We start from the raw sequence: 26848 nt of genomic DNA on the forward strand, positions 1-26848 counted from the left end.
CACTGGTTCTGGAGGGTGACTGGTGCCCAGACTGGATGAGTCTCCCCGTGAAAGTTCCTGTCCTGTCACTGTCCCAGCTGCACATGGGATAAGGATGCCTGATGTGGCGGTCTATTCATTCCTACCCGGTGCTTGCCCTGTTCAGCGGTCTTCACCATGGCGGTGCTTGCCCTGTTCAGCGGTGCTTTGCCATGGCGGTTCAGGACTGTTCAGCGGTGTTTTGCCATGGCGGTCTTTGCCCTGTTCAGCGGTGCTTTGACATGGCGGTTCAGGACTGTTCAGCGGTGCTTTGCCATGACGGTTCAGGACTGTTCAGCTGTGTTTTGCCATGGCAGTCTTTGCCCTGTTCAGCGGTGCTGTGACATGGCGGTTCTGGACTGTTCAGCGGTGCTTTGCCATGGCGGTTCAGGACTGTTCAGCGGTGTTTTGCCATGGTGGTCTTTGCCCTGTACAGCGGTGCTTTGACATGGCGGTTCAGGACTGTTCAGCGGTGCTTTGCCATGGCGGTCTTTGCCCTGTTCAGTGGTGCTTTGACATGGCGGTTCTGGACTGTTCAGCGGTGCTTTGACATGGCGGTTCTGGTACGGACATTGGTGTGTGGCATGACATTCCCTACACTGGGCATTGGTGTGTGGCATGACGTTCCCTACACTGGGCATTGGTGTGGGGCATGACGTTCCATTATAGCCCACCTGGGCTGTGGCAGCCGGGGCCCTCCTGGGCACTGACTCCGGCGGTGGCGGTGGTCTCCTGACCAGTGATGATACTTGGGCCCTCCTGGGCTGTGACTCCGGCGGTGGCGGTGGTCTCCTGACCAGTGATGACACTTGGGCCCTCCTGGGCTGTGACTCCGGCGGTGGTCTCCTGACCAGTGACGATACTTGGGCCCTCCTGGGCAATGACTCCGGCGGTGGTCTCCTGACCAGTGACGATACTTGGGCCCTCCTGGGCTGTGACTCCGGCGGTGGTCTCCTGACCAGTGACGATACTTGGGCCCTCCTGGGCAATGACTCTGGCGGTGGTCTCTGGACCAGTGACGATACTTGGGCCCTCCTGGGGTGTGACTCCGGCGGTGGTCTCCTGACCAGTGACGATACTTGGGCCCTCCTGGGCAATGACTCGGCGGTGGTCTCTGGACCACTGACGATACTTGGGCCCTCCTGGGCTGTGACTCCGGCGGTGGTCTCCTGACCAGTGACGATACTTGGGCCCTCCTGGGCAATGACTCTGTCGGTGGTCTCTGGACCAGTGACGATATTTGGGCCCTCCTGGGCTGTGACTCCGGCGGTGGTCTCCTGACCAGTGACGATACTTGGGCCCTCCTGGGCAATGACTCTGGCGGTGGTCTCTGGACCAGTGACGATACTTGGGCCCTCCTGGGCTGTGACTCCGGCGGTGGTCTTCTGACTAGTGACGATACTTGGGCCCTCCTGGGCAATGACTCTGGCGGTGGTCTCTGGACCAGTGACGATACTTGGGCCCTCCTGGTCTGTGACTCCGGCGGTGGCCTCCTGACCAGTGACGATACTTGGGCCCTCCTGGGCTGTGACTCTGGTGGTGGTCTCTGGACCAGTGACGACAGCGCTGGCGGTTGTTTCTCGACCGCCGGAAATGATGGCGCACTTCTCCGCCGTTACACTCACAACAGGCTGGGCAGACTTCCTCTGGCCCACCAGGAGTCTTCACACGGTCCCGTTGTCCACTCTCCAATTTTAGAGCCTTTACAGTGGGTGGGCTGCCAGTGCCTTGGCTCCGAGTCACACTGCCTGCCCTGGTGGCCGGTGCACTCCACATACCTTGAAACAGGCACCACTGGTATTGGAGGCTTTTTGGCTGAGGCGCTACGACGGGACTGATGAATTGGAGGGGGGGTGGGGGCAAAAAGGTCAACTTTACAGAGGGACAGTTTCTGACGAACACTGGCATGGGTAGTTGGAGGGGGCCTGGGAGTGGAGGAAGAGGAGGTGGTTGTCGGAGGTGTCACTTTAGGTGTTTTGGGTGCAGGTACTGGAGGCTGTCGTGAGGTGGATGGATGTTGGGTGAGTGATTGCCGGCGTTTGTGTACTTTGGGAGGGGGCGTCACAGACACACTGGGAGAGGACACAGGGGACGTGTAAATGGGAGTGGAGGTGGTGAGTGGCTTGTGGTGCTGGGTCTCCTTGTGCGATTCATGGTGCCTGTAGATGTGGTGCCTGCAGGTGTGTGTGTAGACGAGACCGGGAGGGAGGAGGGAGAAGAGGAGGAGGGGGACACAGTGGAGGCAGTGGATGTTGCTGTGTCTGTATGTGAGTGAGGCTTGCGTGAGTGCCTGTGGGTTGTGTGGTGCCTATGTTTGCTTGAGCTACCTGTGTGTGCTGACTTGTGTGCATGCTGGTCTGTAGGTGTGCTTGGGATGGGCTGGGGTACAGGAGATTGGGTCTGGGTGGAGGAGGTTGGAGGGAGGAGGCTAGACACAGGGACAATGGCTGCCATCAGTGCTGAGGCCAGAGATTGCAGGGTTCGCTGAACGACAGCCTGACCAGAATAAATGCCCTCCAGGAATGCATTACCGTGTTGCAACTCTCGTTCTACACCCTGGATGGCATTCACAATGGTAGACTGCCCAACAGTGAGTGACCTGAGGAGGTCAATGGCCTCCTCACTGAGGGCAGCAGGGGTGACAGGGGCAGGGCCTGAGGTGCCTGGGGCGAAGGTGATACCCACCCTCCTGCGTGAGCGGGCACGGGGCGAACGCTGAGGGGCTGCTGGGAGCACGGTGCTGGTAGGGGAGGTGGCGGCTGCACCTGTAGAAGTGGGGCGCACAGATGTGCCGCCACCAAAATGGAGCCCCCATCGGCGAACGAGTCCGTGTCGCTGCTTGGTGATCCGGTGGCCGACGTGAAGCTCCCCTCGCCCTCCGTCCCACTGGTGCATTCAGAGTCCGTGGTGTGGCCCTCCATGGCCATGTGGGATGCAGCTCCCTCGTGCTCCGGTGCCACTGTACCTCCGCCTGATGATGCTGATGTACAAAAGGACAGGGAGAGCAGAAAAAGGGGGGGAGACAGAAGAAAGAGAGTTTTAGTGCATGGCATACCGCTACCGTTGGCGGACAAGACAGACACAGCAGCCCCCTGCATTACGCCGTGCTCCTGCCCTCTGCACATGCAATTTCTGGGATATGGCCTACATGGCAATGGTGGACATCTGTGCACATGGATGCCACAGGGGCAACTATACCTTGACTTGGCACTCTGCTGAGGTGGGGTAGAGTGCCACATGGCCTACATTACGGAGGGGCCTTGCCTACCGAACTCGCCCTGGCCTAGGGACACCCACAGCCCACTTCCCCCACCCAGACACCTCCACTACACGCAAAATTCGCAGAATGAGAGTGTACTCACCCCCTTGTGTCTGCTGTGATGCCCTCAAACGTCCATCCAACTCCGGGTAGGCCACCACCAGGATCCGGAACATCAGGGGGGTCATGGTGCGACGGGCACCCCTCCCACGTTGGGAGGCCATCCCCAGCTGAGCCTCCGCTGTCTTCTTGCTACAGCGGCGAATGTCCTCCCATCTCTTACAGCAGTGGGTGCCCCGTCTCTGGTGGGCCCCCAGGGTCCGGACATCCTTGGCGATGGCACGCCAAATGTCCCTCTTCTGGTGGGCGTGACCTACATGACATGCACAAGAAAAGAGGAACAGTCATTACCAACTGCACCGTCGTTGAGAGTGGCCCCCTCCCTACTCTGGCCATGTGGCCCATTCATTCCCATGCATTAATGTTCTATGAACTCTGCCCCCTTCCCTCTTCCAACCAGCCCTCTCCACCCAGGCCTAGCCCATACAACGTGCTCCCTGTGTACTAACCTGTTGGTCTGGAGGACCGTAGAGTAGCGTGTACTGGGGGAGGACCCCGTCTACCAGTTTCTCCAATTCCTGTGCAGTGAAGGCAGGGGACCTTTCCCCCAAGCGCAGCAGCCATCGTCGCTTCCAGACCGAGGTCACAGCAGCATTTGCAGTGTAAGTCCTCTCCTGTCGAAGGTCAGGTATCTAGTGATTGAACAGATAGAAAATGGCGGTGACGTCCGCAGCGGTGCACATCATCACCGCCGGCGCACCTGTTCATTGGCTCCTGGGACCCATAGGGTCACATGTTAACCAATGCAGCATTGCGTCGCGGTCTACGACCGCCTACCGGGACGGCGTGCAACGCCAGCGCAGTTACGCCATTGTCCCAGTTTAGAGGTCAGGCAGCCGCCATTTCAGGGGTCCACATGGATTAATTTACCTCTGCATCACACATAGCTAGGCCTACACTCAACACACATACAGGAAGGGTTTTGTGAGTGGTGTAGTCTTGTGTGTAACTGTGGGTACATACCTGGAGGAATAATGACTGATTCATCGCTGTTGTCCTTCGTAGGCACCGTCAGCTGGGACAGTTGAGAAGATGGCAGAATCCTCCGGTGTACCGACCGCTGGTGGACCTGCTGACAATGGAAGAGCGACATGTCATCGTCACCTACCGGTTTGACCGTGCCACAATCCAGGAACTATGTACCCAGTTGGAGCCAGACCTGATGTCACCAATCCGTCATCTGACTGGAATCCCCCCTGACGTGCAGGTGCTGTCAGTGCTCCATTTCCTTGCAAGTGGGTCTTTTCAGACAACAGTGGCCATGGCATCAGGGATGTCCCCGCCTATGTTTTCCAACGTGTTGTCCAGAGTGCTGTCTGCCCTGCTGAAACACGTAAGGAGATACATCATTTTCCCTGAGGTGGCAGATTTGCCTACAGTGAAAGGTGACTTCTATGCCCTTGGACATATCCCCAGCGTCATAGGTGCCATTGATGGGACCCATGTAGCTCTGGTCCCCCCCCACAGGAGTGAACAGGTGTACAGGAACAGGAAGAGTTATCATTCAATGAATGTCCAGATGGTAGGTTTGGCAGACCAGTACATCTCGCAGGTAAATGCTATGTTCCCTGGCTCAGTGCATGACGACTACATCCTGTGGAATAGCAGCATCCCTGATATGATGGCTCAACTCCAGAGGCACCGTGTATGGCTATAGGGGGACTCTGGTTACCCCAACCTTTCCTGGCTATTGACCCAGTGAGGAATCCCAGGACCAGGTCAGAGGAACGGTACAATGAGGCCCATGAGTGGACATTTAGGGTGATCAAACGCACCTTCGGCCTCCTGAAGGCCAGGTTCAGGTGCCTCCATATGACAGGTGGATCCCTATTCTACTCACCGAAGAAGGTGTGCGAGATCATCATCGCCTGCTCCATGCTCCATAATTTGGCTTTGCGACGCCAGGTGCCTTTTCTGCAGGAGGATGATCCAGATGACGGTGTAGTAGCAACTGTGGAGCCTGTGGACAGTGATGAGGAGGAAGCTGAGGAAGAAGACAACGACAACAGGTAGTCAGTCATACAGCAATATTTCCAGTGACACACAGGTGAGCACATTTTCATGCTTAACATTACATTAACTTTCACACGTCTACCTCTATCCGGTTTGTCGATTTCAAACACTATTTGGTAACTGAGTTATACCTTTCCATTACGGTTTCCCAGGTGTGGTTACCAACGTGTCATCTGCTTGCATCCTTCAAGGACTTGTGATGTGTGACATAGGTATGTTAGCCTTACAATGGGAAACGCATTATCACACTGTCAATGATAATACATATTTACTAAATCACAGACTGACTCCAGATTGTTTTGTGTTTCAAGGGTGTTTATTGAAGTGCTAATTATTGGAGGGGGTGGTAAAATGGTTATGGGTGATGGTGGAGGAATGTCCATGGCAGAGTGCAGTCTATTAGTCTCACAGGTGCACTGCCCATCTGGGCATAGGAAGTGGAGCTGGGGCAGTTTAAGTATGGACAGGGTAACAAGGTGGGACAAACAGGGTGGTCTCATTTCCTGGTTGGGGGTCTTGCCATCTTGCTCTGTCCTGTTCCTGGATCTCAGGGACCGCTTGTGGGGTGGTTCTCCGTCTGCAGGGGGTGTGGTGGTCCTGTGGCGTGGCGTCCTGTCCACTAGCGCCGGCAGAGGTGGTGGGCAGTTCATCGTCCTGGCTAGTGTCAGGGGCCCCTTGGAGTGCCACGGTGTCCCTCATGGTGTTCTGTATTTCCTTCAGCACCCCTACGATGGTGCCCAAGGCGGAGCTGATGGTCCTGAGCTCCTCCCTGAACCCCAAATACTGTTCCTCCTGCAGGCGAAGGGTCTCCTGCAACTTGTCCAGGACCGTCGCCATCATCTCCTGGGAGTGGTGGTATGCTCCCATGATGGAGGATAGGGTCTCGTGGAAAGTGGGTTCCCTTGGCCTGTCCGCGCTCTGTCGCACAGCAGCCCTCCCAGTTCCCCTGTGTTCCTGTGCCTCTGTCCCCTGGACCGTGTGCCCACTACCACTGCCCCAGGTCCCTGTTGTTGTTGGGGGTGGTGGGTTAGCCTGGGTTCCCTGTAGTGGTGGACACACCGCTGATTGACCTGTCCTGGGTAGGGAGGTTTGGGCCCGCTGGGTGGGTGCTGTGCTGGTGTTACCAGAGGGTGGAAGGTCAGTGTTGGGCTGTGCCTGTGCAAGGGGAACCGACTGTCCCGAGGCCCACGATGGTCCGGGCTGGTCATCAGGATCCAGTAGGGCAGAGCTGCTATCGTCACTGTGGGCCTCTTCTGGGGGTGGAGTGGTGTTGTCTGGACCCTCTGGTGTGATGACGGTTCTTCGGGTTCCTGCAGGGGCATAAGAGCATGATTATTGCATGTGTGTGTGTAATGGTGTGAAATGGGTGGGTGTTTGTGTACCCCAGTGCAAGCATTCCTGTGTGTGGGTTTGTGTGATGATGGTTAGGGGGTTGTTCTGGGTATGTGCAGTGAGCATGCTTTAGTGAGGGGTGACCATGCTTAGTTGTGTCATGCAGGGCTTGGTGTTGGGATGGGTGGTTTGTGTTATTAGTACATTAGTGAGGAGTTGGAGTGATAGGGGAGGGGGTGAGGGTGGGGTGTGTGAGAGCATGCAGGTAGGGTGGGGGATATGATAGTTAAAATTTGACTTACCAGTGTCCCATCGTCCACCGACTCCTCCGAGGCCCTCTGGATGCATGATGGTCAAGACTTGCTCCTCCCATGTTGTCAGTTGTGGGGGAGGAGGTGGGGGTCCGCCGCCAGTCCGCTGCACCGCGATGTTGTGCCTGGAGACCGTTGAACGCACCTTCCCCCGTAGGTCGTTCCACCTCTTCCTGATGTCCTCCCTATTTCTTGGCTGCTGTCCCACGGCGTTGACCCTGTCCACTATTCTGCACCATAGCTCCATCTTCCTGGCTATTGATGTGTGCTGTACCTGTGAGCCAAATAGCTGTGGCTCTACCCGGATTATTTCCTCCACCATGACCCTGAGCTCCTCCTCGGAGAAGCAGGGGTGTCTTTGGCGTGACATGGGGTGGTGTGTGTGATGTGTGGGGTGGTGTATGTGGTGATGAGTGTGGTGATGTGTAGTGGTGTGTGGTGTTTGCTGCGTGGATGTTGTGTGGGTGATGGTGTTGTGTGCCTCTGTGTGATGGGGTTGTCTATTCTGTGCTCTCTCTCTGGCCTTCGTTTGTGATGTTTTGGTCGTAGGGGTTTGTGGGTGATGTGGGTGTGTGTTTTATATAGTATTGGGTGTGTGGGAGTGGTGTGTGTACGTGTATCAGGTGTGTGTATTTCGAAATGTCCAATGTGGCAGTGTTTTGTAGAAGTGTGTGTATTTTGAGTGCGGCGGTGTGTACCGCCAATGGAATACCGCGGTTGAAAGACCGCCGCGCGGATTCGTGGGTCGTAATAGCATGGGCGTGTTTCTGTTGGCGTGGAGGTGGAGGTTTTGTTATCGCCAGTTTATCACTGACCTTTGGTGTGGCGGAGTTGTGTGGGTGTCTGAATTTCGGCGGATTCCGAGCTGTGTGTCATAATAGCTGTGGCGGAATTCCGCGGCCGCATCGGTGTATTGGCGGTCTTCTGCACGGCAGTAAGCGCCTTTTACCGACAATGTTGTAATGACCCCCTATATCACAAGTAATTAGACATAGGAAGAATCTTATAGATCCAGCTGAAGTCCAGCTGTGTACATTGCTAAAGTCAAAGAAAAAAGATTATGTTATGAGAAAATAGAACAGTACCAAAAGGAAACCACAACCTTGCCCTCTCCCACACCTCACACTCAGCATGTTAAAGGAAAGCATGCGTGATTGGATTAAGGAACATGCAAAGCAAAAAACCTAATGGAAGTGGCTGGACCTCTACGGAGAACAGTCAAGTAATGTGGGTCATGATCAACTGCCATCCGGCAAACCCGCCCCCCTCCCATGCCCTGCCCATGTAATAGTTAGTAGCTATAGGGTACTTGCGCAATCCAATGGCATCTTCTCAGTGCAGTGCCACACTTTGTGCCTGTGTCCACATGAGGAGGGATTGCGTCCATGGGGCAAAGTTTGGAGGTTCAGGCACTTTACATCAGCGAGTGATAAGGCATTTGGCCTTCATTTTTTGTCCCCGTGGTAAAGCCCAAATATACATATTTCCTATTTGTGCAGTGCTGGGCATCCCATGCAGATAGACAATTTGGCAGTGACACCTTACCAGTAGTGTTGAAGAGATGAACAAGTCCATAACATGTTGAGCAGGTCCACATCTACCAGTTGGCATCATGGTTAGCCAGTGTCTACACAATGGAAATAGCATCTGATTTTAGCCGGAGTGAGGTAAGCTCTATACACAATGAAAAGTTGTGTAAGGCAGAACCTAGCATTGTAAGGAACAGCAGGTCATTCCTTGTCCATGCAGGGATGGGTCAGATCACCTTCCTAATGGCTGCGTAGAGCTGTAAGTAATAGTGTGGTTTAGATTTGTAATGATGCAGCAAACGGGTGAATGAGATGCCTGCCCGGTCCTATTACATGGAGATACTGCACCATTAGATGAGTTGGATGTTCGTCAGTCAGGTCATCCCACCTGCGTCTTAAGGCTGTGATTAATGAATTATATTCCAGGAATTGACAGGTTGGCAGGCTTGTGGTATCTGTTAGGATCTCATGGGGATGAGGTACCATCCTGATAAAGGTCTCCTAATGTATAAAGGCCTGCTACAAGCCTATTGGCAAGTTCTGCCACTGGGGTTAAGACGGAGTTCTGTGTGTACCCAACCATGCTAGTTCGGGTGCATAAGGTGTCACCGATCATGTGAGATAAAGGCTTCAGCAGTAATATTGATCCGGCACTCCTAGTAGCAGAGAGACAGGTGTCCTTACCCGAGTACATGGGTAGAACAAGTGTAGGATCTGGGGCAAAGGCCGGACTGGTAATGTTGTCAACTGTAAGTTAGAGACCCACTTAGCCACCCACTAATATGTTACATTTTATGTTAGCAGGTTCTGTATGTGCTTATGCTTTCTATACAAAATACAAAGAGGTCATATAATTTCATTTTGATCATGCTTATGTAACAGGTATACTCTGCCAGCATTCTGATGGTGTAGAATGTTGACAATGACATTCCTCAAGTGTAATATTGGTGATGGTTGAGAGAGGGAGAAATTGGTGAGTCTAGTGGTGATGGGTATACTGCAATTGTAGTTAACAGTGTTAGTTAAATTACTTATCTGTACTGCATATTTATTGTGACAAACCCCCCTACGATAGCAACAAGAGGGCTATGGCCACTTGTGAGACTCACATTATTTGCCTCATGTCTTTATCAGGGTATCATCTGCCCTAATCAAGGGATTGAGGTGTTATCCAATTGTCTGACAATCTACCTATATCTCCCTGGCATCTGCCATGCTAGCATTGCTGTATAATTTGCTACATTTTGGTGATGTCTGGTCTCCAGAGATGTAATACAGCTTTGTCTCGGCTCCCAATTCTATTTGAGAACCTTGTACCTCAACAAGTAGTCCCTCACCTTCCACCAAAACTTCTTTATTATTGGACCTTTCCACCAGGTGTGGATGAAACCCCTTTTCCACAACGTCAGGCATAAATCGGAAAGTATCAGACCAAAAGCTGGATCTGGGAATAGTACACTCTGTGGAATATCTTAAGCTGCACCAGCCGTAACTCTGTTTTAAAAGCAACTTCCACTGGTCCCCATATCACCTCTTCCTATATTGAATCCTCCATTGCACCCCAACCATTTCTCCCATTTGAACTTCACTGCCCTTAAGAGATCAACCAGTTATTAATCAATTTTTTATCATTCTCTAAGTAGCTTTTGTAAATAGGGGGTATACCTAAACTCTACTTTCCAAGAAAGCTGGGGTTGTATATCTATCATTTGTGTATTATGTTTGCTGAGGGTGTGTTTCAGTTCTTCATATATGAAGACCTATATCATGTCTAGATCATAATCTTCCTTTAGTCATTCATACTGCTTCAGTCTGTGAAATCCCAGATGTCTCTACACTGGAAATGCCTATGCTATCCCATCACGTAAACCCCAGCAGGAATCCAACATTTTTCAGTGCATAGATGTCCCATAAGTGGGTTTCTTTTGGTATCAAATTGTACCATCCTATTGGCTGTATTGTTAACTTCCAGGCTTGTCTAAGCATTCATGTGAGTCCCAGGCTGTTGCCTAGGTGGGGCATGGGAAGGGAGGGGGGAATCTCTGCAGTGTATCTTTGTTGGATAATCACTTGTCTCCAGGACATGTCTGTCAATTTGATGGGCTGGATCATCCTGGCTGGAAGTCTCCAATCATTCGGTATGCTATTAGGAGGCCCAATTGTATTTAATAACACCCATCCCATGTAGTTTGGCCAAAGATATGCATGGGGTTTTGCCATCCCATGGCAGGATATGCAATGCCTTATCAATATGTGAGAGGTAAGTCTGTGGTGCCAAGAAGATAACATTTGGAGTATATAGAGGTATTTAGAGGATATCATTTTGTATAATTCAGCAGAATAGGAGTTGACACTAATGTGATCTATCTATCTTAAAGTGGTCCAGTACACCCTGTAGGTTACTTCTGTATCACTCTTATTACCTGCCTAGTAGTGTACATGACCAAACATCAAAAGCCCATAAAAGAGATCTGAAGTGGGCAGGTACATGGGATCAGTGTGTGAGAGGAAACCATGTTGAATTCACTCAGGTTATAAGGTGGCCACATAAGATCCCATGTAGTTGAAATATCTCTAGAGCTCTGGCAATGGTTATGTAAGGTATAGCCATATCTCATCTGCAAAAAAAATAATATCAACAATCATGCATAGATTTTGTGGTGTCTGCCTACTTTTCTAACTTCCTCAAACATTCCCCTGAAGAGGTTTGTAAATTTACCAGAAAGTCACCATATGATCACTGCCGGAATTCATTGGGGCCCAGTGTCAACCACGTAGAGCTGCAAATTCTTCACTTTCTATCTTTTTCTTGAGTGCCCCTCCTTTATTTAGAGTGGCCATTTTTATTCACCAGGCCCATACCAGTTCCCGGATGATATTTAACTAGGAGCTCATTAACAAAAACATTTTCCAATCAAGTGTTTTATATTTTATTTAAATCTTCCCTTTTGCCAAAAGAAATAGAAACTACTGTTTAAATTCCTTTATTCATGTGGTTGCAAGTTCATGGAAGGCCTCATAAGAAGGTATTCACTGTGATGTACGAACTAACGCCCATATTTATACTTTTTTAGTGCCGCATTTGTGCTGCTTTTTGATGCAAAAGTGGCGCAAACTTACAAAATACAGTCTTATTTTGTAAGTTTGCACTGCTTTTGCGTCACAAAATATGCCGCTAATGCAGTGCTAAAAAAGGAATAAATATGGGCTGAATTTTCCTGTTGATTTCTCATAGCAGGCAACTGAATTCAGGCTGTTAAGGACATCATTAGCCAACTATCTTTTATACTACTTCCCATCTCATGCCACTGGATGTCAAATACCCTCACTGTGGCTGAAAAGCAGACCTGACAATAGAGGAACGGGTGCCTTTACTGAATGGTTGGAGTCACGGTTACCATGAGGTAGATGTTATTACCCCCTCATAGGACCGCCTTGTCGCAATCATTACAGTATGAGGTAGGCCTGCCTCCAGACAGGCCGCTCTACAGGCTAGTTTTTCTTCTATTATCAACAAAGAGTCCTCACTCCCTCCTTCATGCCTGCTTTATTTCCTGTACGAGAGAGGTAGAGATGTTCTGGCTAATTTTGTATATTGTCTACATTTCAAAACAAAATGAAAATTACAGTGTGAGTTGTAAACGCACCGCTCATGACCTCGCTCCCTGTGCATGTGCTTGACTGGGGCGGCGAGCATTGCATTCGGTTCACAGGCAGGCGGATCGTGTGATGTGAGTGAAATCAGCAGTTGGGCCTTGCGGTGGTGGTTTTGAAGACGTGCAACTGAGGGAAGGAGGCACATTGTTTTAAGCAGCTAAGTCTTGAAGTTGCTGAGACTTGGTTGCCTAGAAACAACTATAAATAGGAAGAGGCAAATTTAGCACTACATACTTCCTGTTTTTTGCAAGTGTGGCCATGGAGAGTGTGGAAGATCTTAATGCCGCTTCTGAGGTGGCGGGGGGAGGGGAAGCTGTGCAGCAGAGGAAACATATTCAGGATTTTGGGGAAGATGTGGTTCTGCAGATGTCTAAGACAGATCCCCAAGATTTAATTATTAAGGTAGTTGAAGCTGCCATGAATGACCCATATGCTGAAAAGCAAATGGTTGATATTGAATATGATCTGGATAATTCACCAAAGGGCAAATATTTGCAAGAAAAGGTGTTTTCAGAAATGTTGGCACATATTTGTGAAGTCCTTGGCTTTGACCCAAAAACCCTAGATGAGAAGTAGCTTTATTCACAATATACCACCTTTGTTGTGGATGATCTTCTCTTACATGACACCATTAAGGTAATAATTGTGAAGGAATGGAGGGATATTGATAAGCAAAGTATGCCTTGATTTTGATTAAAAGGCATCTTATTGCACAATTGGACGATCAATATATCCAGATCCCAAAGGTGAATTCAGTTTTGACATCTATGGCAGCTTCTTCCTCTTATGTCATCAGAGGAAGCAATCTTGTCTGATCCTGTTGAAAAGAAGGCAGAGGCAGCCCTCAAGAAAGTTTACCAAGCTTCAAATTTTGGTATATGTGCTAGCACATATTCTGCGTACACCTCAGAGGTCCTACTAAAAGACTTTGACAAACTGTTTGATTGTCCCCAGGACCAGGGTGATCCAGCCCCTAATTTAGCTCAGATGGAGATAATGGCCCAGTTCATTCCGAAAGTCACTTTTGGTACACTTTAAGCTTTTTTATTTACGTCAGAGGCAGCAACTGTGGGGCGCTAATCCCTGTAGACAAAGCCTTGACAACTGGATTCTATACAGAATACAGACATCTCTAATACATAAGCTGCCCTCTTTGGGGATGAGCTGAACTCTATAGCCCAGAGGTCTGTTGAAGAGACGAAGATTTTAAAGCCTTTCCCTATGGACAATTTGCGTCCCTTTTGAGATTGGGAGCCGTGTTTGCCAATAAGTCCTGACCACAAAGTCAGAACACCCAAGGAGCTAGTCAGAGGTGACTATGCCAAGGTCAGGACCAGGCTTCAGTACTACCTCTGCAATGGCTCCTGTACATAACAGATCAATGGGACCTCTCTATCATACGCCATCGATATTGAATTCCTTTTGTCAACTTCCCTCCAGAATGGGTGCTTCGAGCTACTCCATTACCAATAGACATTAAGAAGAGGACTGCGATTTTGACAGGGGTGGAGAAACTACTCCTCAAGTGGGCAGTTGTGCCTGTATGAACAACTGATTGGAAAGAATGGTTGTATTGTAATCTCTTTTTAGTCCACAAACCAGATTGTTCTTCTCAGCCAATCCTAGATCGGAAGGTACTGAACAAGTTTGTGATTTTAGGCCGCTACGGATTATCACTCTGCAATCCATCATTCACCTCATCCAGACGAGCAACTTCTTGGCAACTTTAAACTTAGAAGATGCCTATTTTGCAGCCAAACATTATTGAGATTTGCAGTGAGCGAGGCACATTATCAGTTCCAGGTGCTGCCATTTGGTCTGTCAATGGCTCCCCGGACCTTCACCAAGGTATTGGCACCATTGGTAGGGATGTTGCAACTTCAAGCTTTTTCAGTATTCCTATAACTGAATGATTCTTTAATTTGTGCTTCCTCTCTTCCTAAGGCACAAGCAGCAATAAAAGCTCCAGTTGCTTTACTTCAACAATTAGGTTTCTGATTAAACTTTTCAAAATCTCACCTTACCCCAGATCAAGGGCTGCAGTTCATTGGAGCGATTTTCGATACATTGAAGGGAGCAGGTTTCTACTATCCTACAGTATAAAGACACTACAAGAGAACTTAAAAACACTAATGTCAGCCCCAGTGAGGTGTTGGTTGAAGGTTCAGAGGCTTCTGGCGGCAACTGCTGTAGTTGATTACACCTCAAGCACCTCATCAATCATATATTAACCCACTGGAATACACCCTTCACCAAATATGATCCCCAGTCTCCCTGTCTTCAACTCTTGTTCAGGAGTTAACTTGTGGTTGCACACTAGCAGTCTAGAGAAGTGTGTACTTTTCCAGCTCCCTGCCACGATTTTGTTGACAACAGATGCCAGTCTGTGGGGTTGGGGGGCAACTCTGGGGCCTCTCTAGTCAAAGAGCAGTGTCCACTGATAGACAGAGGTCATTACTTCATTTGGAACCACACTTACAAGGAGAAAATCTGGTGGTCTGTACTGACAATCAGGTTGCACGGTGTTACCTGAATTGCCAATGGGGAACACAAAGTCCTTTTCTCAAACACCTGGCCAACCTGAGTTGCTCTTGGGTAGAGACCAATTGCCATGAGGGCAGTTTACATTCAGGGACAGTTCAATTTTCATGCCGAAAGCTTGAGTTGCAATCTGCCCTCCTCAGCTCTCTACCATCTTTCGTATTCTTTCTTTCACAAGGCCATCTCTTCGGAGAACTATGGATGGACCTTTTTGCCTCTCCCCATAATGCCCTTCTTCCAATATGTTGTTTAGAAATAGTTTTGACATCAAACACGGGCAGTAAATGTTCTTTTAGTCCCCTGGCATCTGGGTCTTCTGTATCCATTACCTCCTACTCTGCTTTTTCCCAGGGCACTGCACGATATTCGGGTAGAGAAGGTATCAGTGATCATGATAGGTCCATTTTGGCCTCCTTGCCTTTGGTTACCACTGTTTCTCCAGTAGTCTGGGGGAGGTTTGTCAGGTTGCCATAATTCCGTCCCCATCCTGTTTTCAGTGTTACCATTGGGGCAGCTTCAACAGCTGAAGTTGATGGCTTGGCTCTTGAACACTTAGCTGGAGAAAATGGGTGGTTCTAGCCATATAGCAGTTGAGATACAGCTATCTCGTAAACAGTTGCCTCTTTCCTCCTATAAAAAGAACTGGTTCTCTTTTTTTAAATGGTGTGAGGTTAAACCTATAGATCCAGGTGGGGGATCCCTTTCAGATTCTTGAATTTCTTAGAGATGGGTTTCTGAAGACTCTTACTCTAGCTACTTTGGCCACCCAATGGGCAGCAGTTACGGCTTGTCATGGTCCCAAGGGGGAATTCAGTATGATGCTCCTCTGGTTGAATGCTTACTTAAGAGTTTTCTGGTACAAAGACCAGTTCCATCCTCAGATTTACCTACATTTCTTCAGGGATTGCAAATGTTCCCTTTTAAATCTCTTCATGAGGCAAACATGATGTGGGTGTTTGCTAAAACTGCTTTTTTGTTAGACATTATTTCTGGCCGATGATTCAGTGAATTGGGTGCTTTGATGATGTCATACCCCTATTTGCAGATCCATTTTGACAGGGTGATCTTGCGGTTGGATCCAGCCTTTGTTCCTAAGGTGTCTTCTAGATTCCATTTGCATCAAAAAGTGATTCCTCCAGTCTTTCAGGATGAAGGCGATCTTCACTTGCCTTCCTCTCTGGATGATAAGAGGGCTCTGACAATCTATCTGCAACATAAGAAGGACTTTCACCTTGTCAATTACCTGTTCATTTCCTTTGGTAGTGTCAATAGGGGTAGAAAAGTGGCCACCTCCACCATCAGCAGATGAGTTCTTCAACCGTTGAAACACCTTGTGTACTTCCTCCAAGTACAGGTCCAGGGATACTTCATTTGATCAGTTTTGTGCCTCCTCGGCTGAGGTAGCAGAGTGTCAATTTAAGAGGTTAGCAGGGCGACCACATGGCAGTCTCATCACACCTTTGTTAAACACTCTTGTCTTGATATGTTGCATTCTTCTTCGGATAATTTTGATGTTGGTGTTGTGAAAGTAGCAATAAAATAAGTATGGCGTAATAAACTTAATTTATTTGCAGACTATAGAGTCAAGTGAGCTCTTTGTTGCTTGTGAAATCGTCCTTCTGTGATGACTGGAACAAGGAGGTCCTATGAGGAAGTAATGAATCCATTACTTACTAGTAAACTTTATTACCACGATTAAAGCCCTCCTCATCCCAGTCATGGGCCCTCCCCCTTCTGATTTGTATTCTGGTCTAGTCTTGTTACTAGCAGGCATGGAGGATGGAAGGGAGTGTCTTTATTGTTTTCGTAAAAATAGAAGAAAGCATAGCATGTAGAAAGGTCTGCCTGGAGGCAGGACTTTCTCATTCTGTAATAACTGGGATGAGGAGGACCTAAATTGGTGTAATGAAGTTTACCGGTAAGTAATGGATTCATTATTCAGTGGCTCAGGATGTGATGCCAAATTTGCCATGTACATGAAGTAGCATGTTCATGGAATGACAAAATCCCTTTTAATATGAGTATTTGTGGTTCTAGTCAGTGAGTCTCAATTAAGGTTCATCAATCAGGATATGTTAAACAACTACAGAGAGGCTTGATGAAAATTTGTAAAAAAAAAAAAAAAGGAGCTAGTGTGGAGACATGGGGAACAAACACAAAACACAGAGAAGCCTGATCATAATGCACCCGGTGAAAAGAGCTAGATTAAAACAAATACAGAACATAAACAGGTAGAAGGATGTGTAATAACTCTCAAAATATAAAGAGGGGTTTACTGATTACAAAGGAACGTGCTACTAAAAAAGCAAAGCGTTTTTATTAGCCGCTTGGGTAATAAATATTAATTTTTGTTGGGAGAGGAAGTTCAAAAGAATTAACTAAAAGCATGAACTAGAAGACATGTGTGGACACTACGATTCCATTCACATGGATTTGATTTGCTTTTAAGGCAATCACAGTAACACTATTTTAGATATGTTTTAACATCTGCGGAAAGCAATTCAAAGCATAGATTACATACAAAAGGACCATGGATCGATGAATAAACGTATGGCCATGTAAGAGGTTGTTTGATGAGCTTTTTCGAAACAGCTCGATCATCAATTTACACCTGTACAGTAAGTGTTACATACATGGACAATTTCAACCATTATTCAATGTGCTGTTGGGCCAGTTTGCCGCCTGGTGAGCCACATCTGCCCGTCTTGCTGAACCAAGCCTCATACTGATCTCTATGTATTGGACACAATTGAAGTTAAGTTGATTACCTAGTAAACCATGCAGCCATATTGATTGTTTGCTTCCTTTGCTACTACAGTCGCTCTGGTTAGTGTTCAGTCTGAATCACAGTGGTAAATTATTATGGCCTTTGTCAGTTTCCCAATTTTAGATCCACTGACTGATACTTTTATGCAATATTAGTTTTCAGTGTTGCTGATTTGTATTTATAAGTATAGTCTTTAATGTCTCCCTGAAATATATTTCCAAAATATGTCTGAGAAATTAGAATTGAAAACATATCAGTGTAAGTGTGCCTACTCCACGGCCATTCACAAAAGAATAATACACATTATATGCTGTAATAAAGGCACTGAACTTCTTTGCTGCACTTCTTTCCCTTTCCAACTGCTCAACGTAAGAGATGTAATGATGAAGAAAAATGCAATGTATAGTAATAGTTGTGACAATGAGCGTGCCCTCTGTGCCGGATAGAGATGGTATGTGAAACGTGTTTGATAACATTGTGAAAGCATATTTACGTGAAGTAGTAAAATTCAAGTTCTTCTTCCGATAATTTTTCTAGGTCAATTTCGCCAATTTGATGCTTCAGATCTTCTTCTAGATGGCTAGAGGAAAGACAAGTACCAATCAGTATTATTATCAATTCTGGGGTATATTTGACTTACAAAAACATAATTGCCTGGTCATCACCCGCCCTATATCATTAGAGCGGCATACGGGGAGGTATAGAGAGAGGGTATCTTACAAACTTTACTTAGGATTTAAGCCCACTTCATGGAGGAATGACCACTGGGGGCAATAACGTTCCATAAACCCGAGTATAGGGAAGTTTAAATTCGGCATTGAAGTTCTAATCAGTTTACTGTTTACAGCAATACTGAACTACACATGGTGCTAGGAATTTATTTTCTCATGAACTTTGGCCCGTATTTATACTTTTTGACGCTAAACTGCGCTAACGCAGTTTAGCGTCAAAAAGTTTAGCGCCGGCTAACGCCATTCTGAAGCGCCATGTGGGCGCCGTATTTATTGAATGGCGTTAGCCGGCGCTAGCAGACCGGCGCTGCCTGGTGTGCGTGGAAAAAAACCACGTACACCAGGCAGCGCCGGCGTTGGGAAAAATGGCGTTAGGGCGTCTTAAAATGGGGCAAGTCAGGTTGAGGCAAAAAAAATCGCCTCCACCCGATTTGCGCCATATTTAACGACGCCCAGACGCCATTTACATGACTCCTGTCTTAGTAAAGACAGGAGTCATGCCCCCTTGCCCAATGGCCATGCCCAGGGGACTTATGTCCCCTGGGCATGGTCATTGGGCATTGTGGCATGTAGGGGGGCACAAATCAGGCCCCCCTATGCCCAAAAGAAATATTTTAAAAAAAAAAATTATACTTACCTGAACTTACCTGAATGTCCCTGGGATGGGTCCCTCCATCCTTGGGTGTCCTCCTGGGGTGGGCAAGGGTGGCAGGGGGGGTCCCTGGGGGCATGGGAGGGCATCTGTGGGCTCATTTTGAGCCCACAGGTCCCTTAACGCCTGCCCTGACCCAGGCGTTAAAAAGAGGCGCAAATGCGGGGTTTTTTGCCCCGCCCACTCCCGGGCGTGATTTTTGCCCGGGAGTATAAATACGACGCATTTGCGTTGCCGTCATTTTTTTAGACGGGAACGCCTACCTTGCATCTCATTAACGCAAGGAAGGCGTTCACGCAAAAAAATGACGCTCATTCCTCATACTTTGGCGCTAGACGCGTCTAACGCCAAAGTATAAATATGGCGTTAGTTTTGCGCCGAATTTGCATCGAAAAAAACGACGCTAATTCGGCGCAAACGGAGTATAAATATGCCCCTTTATCTTCTTGTACAGAGATATACGGAAATATACGTATTTGGCATTGGAACGAGAAGGGTTGTAATCCCAGATAAACAAAATTGTGACATTTTGAGTAAATCCTTTACTTTATTTGGAACAATAGCGAGTGCTTAATGAAAGGTAAACACTCAGTATTAGTCTCTATATAAAAATAAGACAAGTAGATTTTGAATTACTACGCAAAAGTCTACAAGTGCTCATAGTGTTTTCTTGGTGCACAGATGTTTTATAAGTTTTATATAACACAAACATGATGAAAAGACACTAGAACACTTTGTATAAGCAGCAGATTAAATTACCCTCTGGCCCCTATTGTAATCTCTCTGTGGGCTTTTAACCACGTCCATGTCACGCCCATCAGTTTGGTTGGTTCGTGGGCTTTCCTTTTAAAATTAGCTTGATTTCATTAGTGAACGGCATGCATACGTCATGCCTTTTCCGGTGTTTAGCCCTCCTTGAGAGCACCGGTAAACTACTTAAAACATACGAGGCTCCGTGTTTTCCAAATGGCTTCTGGACTACTTTTTATTTTTATTTTCTATGCAGTGCAATCTCGCTGAGCAGTAGTCGAGCGCTTTGCATGACATCAACGGTGTTACATGAATAATTGCACATTTGCTGGTATACATGGATAAGTGCACTTTTGCAGATATGTCTGACTGTGAGCAAACTTCTGTTTCCTTTTCTGTCTCCTTCGCTCACATGGTGGCCGCCAGCTCGTTATGTGAAACTGTTGTACTTTTCATTTTCAGTTTATGTGGCAAGAAAAGTCTGGTTAGGAATTTACAACGCTAATAGCTCTAAATCAAGCAAATGCGAGACCCATTGTATTGCAAATACTTGTTTTCTTTGTTGGCATGGGGGGGGGTAAATGATTTGCCCACAGTCACAGGATGTTGAGCCAAGCCCATGACTTAAACTTTGGCCCGTATTTATACTCCGTTTGCGCCGAATTAGCGTCGTTTTTTTCGACGCAAATTCGGCGCAAAACTAACGCCATATTTATACTTTGGCGTTAGACGCGTCTAGCGCCAAAGTATTGGCAAATAGCGTCATTTTTTTGCGTGAACGCCTTCCTTGCGTTAATGAGATGCAAGGAAGGCGTTCCCGTCTAAAAAAATGACGGCGACGCAAATGCGTCGTATTTATACTCCCGGGCAAAAATCACGCCCGGGAGTTGGCGGGTCAAAAAACCCCGCATTTTTGCCACTATTTAACGCCTGGGTCAGGGTAGGCGTTAAGGGGCCTGTGGGCTCAAAATGAGCCCACAGGTGCCCTCCCCTGCCCCCAGGGACCCCCCCTGCCCACCCCAGGAGGACACCCAAGGATGGAGGGACCCACCCCAGGGACATTCAGGTAAGTTCAGGTAAGTATCATTTTTTATATTTTTTAATTTTTTTTGGGTGGCATAGGGGGGCCTTATTTGTGCCCCCCTACATGCCACTATGCCCAATGACCATGCCCAGGGGACACAAGTCCCCTGGGCATGGCCATTGGGCAAGGGGGCATGACTCCTGTCTTTACTAAGACAGGAGTCATGAAATGGCGTCTGGGCGTCGTAAAAAAATGGCGCAAATCGGGTTGAGGCGATTTTTTTGCCTCAACCTGACTTGCCCCCATTTTAAGACGCCCTAACGTCATTTTTTCCCAACGCCGGCGCTGCCTGGTCTACGTGGTTTTTTTCCACGCACACCAGGCAGCGCCGGTCTGCTTGCGCCGGCTAACGCCATTCCATAAATACAGCGCCCGCATGGCGCTTCAGAATGGCGTTAGACGGCGCTAAATTTTTTGACGCTAAACTGCGTTAGCGCAGTTTAGCGTCAAAAAGTATAAATATGGGCCTTTATTCCTGGACTGCTAAGGCCAGCAGCTCTGGCCATAGGCCACAAGTCAAAAACGTTTGGAGTCTAAGGCAAATTTATATTTTACTGTTTAGATGCTCCCTTTCTCATAGCAATAATGTAATTTTTTAAGCCTTTTCTTGCAATCTGGTGCGCTTATAGCTACTTGGAGTTGCACCTTAATAAAGCTATCTTCGATGGACTTAAGGCATCACCAGTCACAACAGATATGTTTCTGGAAACTTGTATCAGATGCATTATGGAAACTAAACCAGTTTGTCAACTTAATTAGACCATGCATTTTGAGTTCTGTAATAAAAATTCAAAACTTCTTCAGTTACAAATCAAGATTTTCTGCCCACTTCACTTTTGGCTGTTTGGACTGTATTCTGAACACCATACCATAAACTTTCGAAAAAGTTATATCCAGTGAATAAGTTTAGACTACACGTTATCTTTTTCATCAAGTGTTATATTTTTTAATCAAGCCGAAAACAAGCCCTTGTCGAGTTTACCGTATCTGCAAGCCATGTTATATTGTTATGTCTCTATCAAATGTTGCCAGTGGCAATCAAACAAAAAGCTAAGAATTTTATTGGGGCTCAATTGACAATAATTGTAAAAAGAACATTGCATGCCATTTCACTCTGCATTTCACAAATGCACAGAGCAATAGCAATACAGTTTACCAATACATATTAACGGTAGAGGGTATTTTGTGTGCAAAACATTCCAGCATAATGTGTAACAGATGAAATACGTTCAAGAAACGAATTTGCCACTTTAAAAAAAAAATCTATTTCACTTCATGGGGCGTTGGGGTAGAATTTCGTAGAATTCTGTGTTTTTGTTGAATTTTGGAGGCTTTCAACCATCTCCTCACACACGGGAACCAATGCGAAACGAAAATTCATGACATTTCAAAGAAAAGAATGCTTATCATATTTGTTCAGTTTCGTAGAAAAAAAAGAAAATCACCCAGACTTGCCTGGAATGACAAAGAGAAATATAAATGCTCAGCAGAAGAGTGAGCATTGACTTTTGAGGAATCTCCTAGATGGGACGGTGTAGCAGAACCAATTTCAACTATTGCTGTCAGTGACTTGGAACCAGACACCAAGCTGCCCTCCAGCCGAATCAAAAAAAGATTGAAACCAATATTTTCTGTCAATTTCAAGCCAAACATTAAAACTAAGAGCACATCATAAGAATTCAAAAGTACCTCTGCTCCAGTACTCTTCAAACAGTGCACCCATTACTGCGCTATACATGTCTTCCCATAAGTGCCTAAAATCTACCTGGGACTGTATTACACAAAGCGGTGCATTTTCCTTGTTTTCTCCAGGCACATTTTTCAAAAGGTGCGCCTTGCGCAAACAAGGAGAGTGTGTCGTATTAAATTAAGGCCCGTATTTATACTCCATTTGCGCCGAATTAGCGTCGTTTTTTTCGACGCAAATTCGGCGCAAAACTAACGCCATATTTATACTTTGGCGTTAGACGCGTCTAGCGCCAAAGTATGGGCAAATAGCGTAATTTTTTTGCGTGAACGCCTTCCTTGCGTTAATGAGATGCAAGGAAGGCGTTCCCGTCTAAAAAAATGACGGCGACGCAAATGCGTCGTATTTATACTCCCGGGCAAAAATCACGCCCGGGAGGTGGCGGGTCAAAAAACCCCGCATTTGCGCCACTATTTAACGCCTGGGTCAGGGTAGGCGTTAAGGGGCCTGTGGGCTCAAAATGAGCCCACAGGTGCCCTCCCCTGCCCCCAGGGACCCCCCCTGCCACCCCTGCCCACCCCAGGAGGACACCCAAGGATGGAGGGACCCACCCCAGGGACATTCAGGTAAGTTCAGGTAAGTATAATTTTTTATATTTTTTAATTTTTTTTGGGTGGCATAGGGGGGCCTTATTTGTGCCCCCCTACATGCCACTATGCCCAATGACTATGCCCAGGGGACACAAGTCCCCTGGGCATGGCCATTGGGCAAGGGGGCATGACTCCTGTCTTTACTAAGACAGGAGTCATGAAATGGCGTCTGGGCGTCGTAAAAAAATGGCGCAAATCGGGTTGAGGCGATTTTTTTGCCTCAACATGACTTGCCCCATTTTAAGACGCCCTAACGTCATTTTTTCCCAACGCCGGCGCTGCCTGGTCTACGTGGTTTTTTTCCACGCACACCAGGCAGCGCCGGTCTGCTTGTGCCGGCTAACGCCATTCCATAAATACGGCGCCCGCATGGCGCTTCAGAATGGCGTTAGACGGCGCTAAATTTTTTGACGCTAAACTGCGTTAGCGCAGTTTAGCGTCAAAAAGTATAAATACGGGCCTAAATGCCCTGTCCCTAGGGCCGCCGCAAACTTGTGCTACCCTAGGGGCATCGAATTCAAGTGAAATACGGAACCGCTTTGAAACAGCCGCTCCGTGTTTCAGTGGGATGTCTGGGGTGCCCGCAGGACTTCCATCATCCCCTGAAGAGGGCTGCCATCAGGGGGCTGATGGCTTCTTTGCGCCCGCATCTATAATACGGTACAGACGCAGAGGAAAATAAATTCCCTCATTTTCATGGGACCACGCCCCCTTGCAAATGAAAGAACGCCTTCTGATGATAGCGCTGGCACTATATGTGCGCTATCTGTATTACAGAAGGGGCCGCACAAGCGTCTGCAGCCCCTTCTGTAATACCAAAGTGCTACAGGGCACACAAAACTGGTGCAAATGCCCGTTGTACCCCAGGGCACTTTGTGTAACACAGCCCCGGTGTTTAACTTGTGCTGGTGGTTGTAAGTGGTGGGCACAGGCACTACAGTTTGAGGACCGAGGCTTATTCGATAGCATGAGACCTTGAACCAGATTATAGAGAGAAAAAGTAAAAAAAAGCAAAAAGAGGGAGGAAGAGAAACTAGGGAAAATAGTGACAAAGGGAGACTGCTTGGATGCAGAAGAACCTGCAAGAGTGAGATAAAGTGACAGGCTGTGTGGGGTGGTGGAAGAAAGGAATTGGAATCAAAGCTACGCTGCCTTGCTATTCAGCATGTCTGGCATTTAGTAGCACCAAAAGTGGGCGTTTTAAGAAAAACTGTGCACCCCTACACTTATTTAAGGATGTATTTATTAATTTACAAATTAAGCACTGCATTTACCATTGTCAGAAATAATACTATAAGATTTCACTTGGATGACAGAACCAACTATTTATAATAGCCTTAGTGTTACGGTAAAAATATAATACAACACAACCCCATTAAACATACACACATTTTACAATAATCATAAAACGTTATAAACTTACCAGGTTCGGTAAAATCACTTTAACAGTTTCACATATAGATAAACTAGTTCACAAACAAGCCCTATTAAACAATCAGTTCATGTATTTCCCTCTTTTGCCTTGAAAGCAAAAACCACCTCAAATTACGAAATACAGCCTAGCAAGGTGGTCATTATGCAGTCACTTTTAAGTCATTTTTCCGCCTAAGCCATTAAAATGTTTACCTACTGGTGATCGGTGATGATAGATTTGTTGTGGAAGGCGTCGCCAGGCATGGCGTGTGGAGATCCACCATCCACCTTGTTGTTATCTGAAGAGGACTGTGGCACAAACTGACAGACTAGACCCAGCAGGCACCAGAGCTGAAGCAGGTTGAGCCTCCGTGCGTCCTCCATGTTGTCGGTGTGAAGTGACTGGACTCACCACTGCACCAGCTCTCCCCCTTTCGACACATGTTCTGTTTCTCAGGCTTTTCTTTCTTTCACCTTGGAATAGGATTTGCTCTAGCAGATAACTGTGTTTACCCTGACTTCTGGGCTCACACCTGGGGCTACTGCGATCAGAGAACTGCAGGAAAAAACAAGCATTGGCAAAGCCAATAGATCTCACCTTCAGGCCTCGCCAGTGCAGAACAATACCCTTTATCAGTGCGTTTTCCCTGATGCTCTACTGCACAACAGGAAGAGAAAAGAATGACTATTGCTGATGTTGAACAGCATTGGCAAAAAACAAAGGAAATTTGTGATGAACTATATGCACCATCACATAGGTTTGACTGCATCATGCAGGGACATAGCTAGTATTGGTGCAGCAGGTGCAATGCACCGGGCAGAGAGCAATGAGGGGCCCACTGAACCGTGATAAATGCTGTATTTTACTATACCAATAACAGTCAAAGGAGGCATTTTCTTAGCTTGCACTAGTGCCCATGGCATCCTTTCTACACCACTGGCTCCAGGAGACTACAGCAGAACAGTTTGATCAAGTATATATACATTTGTGTCAACATTCCCCTTCCGGACGATGCTTTTTCTGCTTATTAGGTTGCTGCCAACTAAAGACACTACCAGTTTGAAACCATATGCCACACTTTGAGAGTGAGAGAAAAAAAACCTAGTCATATTTTCACAATTCAATCACTAACCACACTATAGTAACTAGGCTTTGGTGATACCTCAATATCAAGATCCTTTTCTCCAGAAAGGAATTTATGAAAGAAACAATCAGAACTAACCTCCTGTACCTTCCAGCTAATGGGATCATTCCAAGATTTGGAATAGATACCTCACCCACTTAATAGTGACATGCTTCATCATCGGCTGTCTATTCACACCCTGGTAAGATGATACTACCTTGGTGGACTCAACCAAGAGTTTTTGGGAGTTCAGAATTACAATTAGTTGGATAATAGCAGGGATCCAGATCAAATAATACTAAAAATACCTCTTGTAATGCCCCAGGAATTTCTCTTTTTATTGTGGGGTGCAAAGGTATGAGTAAAAACAATGTTTCTAATCTCCTTAGGGTCTACTATGTACCCAGGAAACCCTATCCTCTCGACAACATGTTTGGACCGTCTCAAAGAGCCCCGCCGTGTCTTGGGGCCTTTGTCAGGGCAATTATTACCTTTCCCTGCTTAATATCCCCAGTGTCGTGCACACCCATTAGGCTTATTCCTCTCACCTGATCCTTCTGGCTGAATTCAGTTTCTGGAGCACCCTATTATTGGGTTCTCCATCTGTTTCAAAGGCTGGCGTAGTCCTTTAGTTAAACATTCGTCAAGGGTACCACGCTACCGGCAACCTGGGGCCTTATTAATAGGCCCCTAGCGCCACTGGAGCGTCACTTTTTTTGATGCTCCTTTGGCGCTAAGCACTGCTCCGTATCTACAAGGTGGCATCAAGCCACTTTTTGTGGCTTAATGCCACCTTGTAAATACGGCATCTTCCCACGCAGCACTGTGCGTGGAAGGGGCGTGCAATGGGTGTTGCTGTGCGCGCGCCACAGCAACACCCATTGCATTTTGACGCTGCCTCAGATTTATGAAATTGTGTAAACTTGAGGCAGCGCCAAAATCTAACTCCACCCCCAGGGGTGGCGTTAGCAGGGCGCAACGAGGAGGAATACTTGTATTCCTCCTCGTTTTTTGCTTTTTCTATACGTGATGCATTCTGCAGCACGCATAGACAGAGCAAAATGCCAGAAATGATTGTTTATGTGCAAGAAGGTGTCCCTTCCTACACATAAACAATCATTTAAAAATGACGCTTTGGCACTTCTGTGTGTGCTGCATTGTGCAGCACACACAGAAGTGCCAAAGCGCCATTAATGATTGTTTATGTGCA

At 47.2% G+C, this 26848-nt stretch overlaps 1 protein-coding gene across 2 annotated transcripts in view; it reads right to left on the reverse strand.

Moving 5' to 3' along the window:
• Nucleotides 1-24899, reverse strand: part of LOC138295982 (multiple coagulation factor deficiency protein 2 homolog) — an 81484-nt gene extending 56585 nt beyond the window's left edge. Inside the window, exons 1-2 of one of the 2 annotated variants that reach the window (XM_069234672.1) lie at nucleotides 24732-24899; nucleotides 18041-18127 (exon numbers count right to left, since the gene is read on the reverse strand). In XM_069234672.1, the coding sequence (XP_069090773.1) occupies nucleotides 18041-18127; nucleotides 24732-24898 (254 nt within the window). In that variant the 5' untranslated portion in view covers nucleotide 24899. The remainder of the gene's footprint in view (nucleotides 1-18040; nucleotides 18128-24731) is intronic. The other variant, XM_069234673.1, reaches the window with a different exon arrangement.
• Between the last annotated feature and the right edge of the window lie 1949 nt (nucleotides 24900-26848).

Source organism: Pleurodeles waltl, chromosome 5 (genome assembly GCF_031143425.1).
Source record: "Pleurodeles waltl isolate 20211129_DDA chromosome 5, aPleWal1.hap1.20221129, whole genome shotgun sequence".
Taxonomy (NCBI): Eukaryota; Metazoa; Chordata; class Amphibia; order Caudata; family Salamandridae; genus Pleurodeles; species Pleurodeles waltl.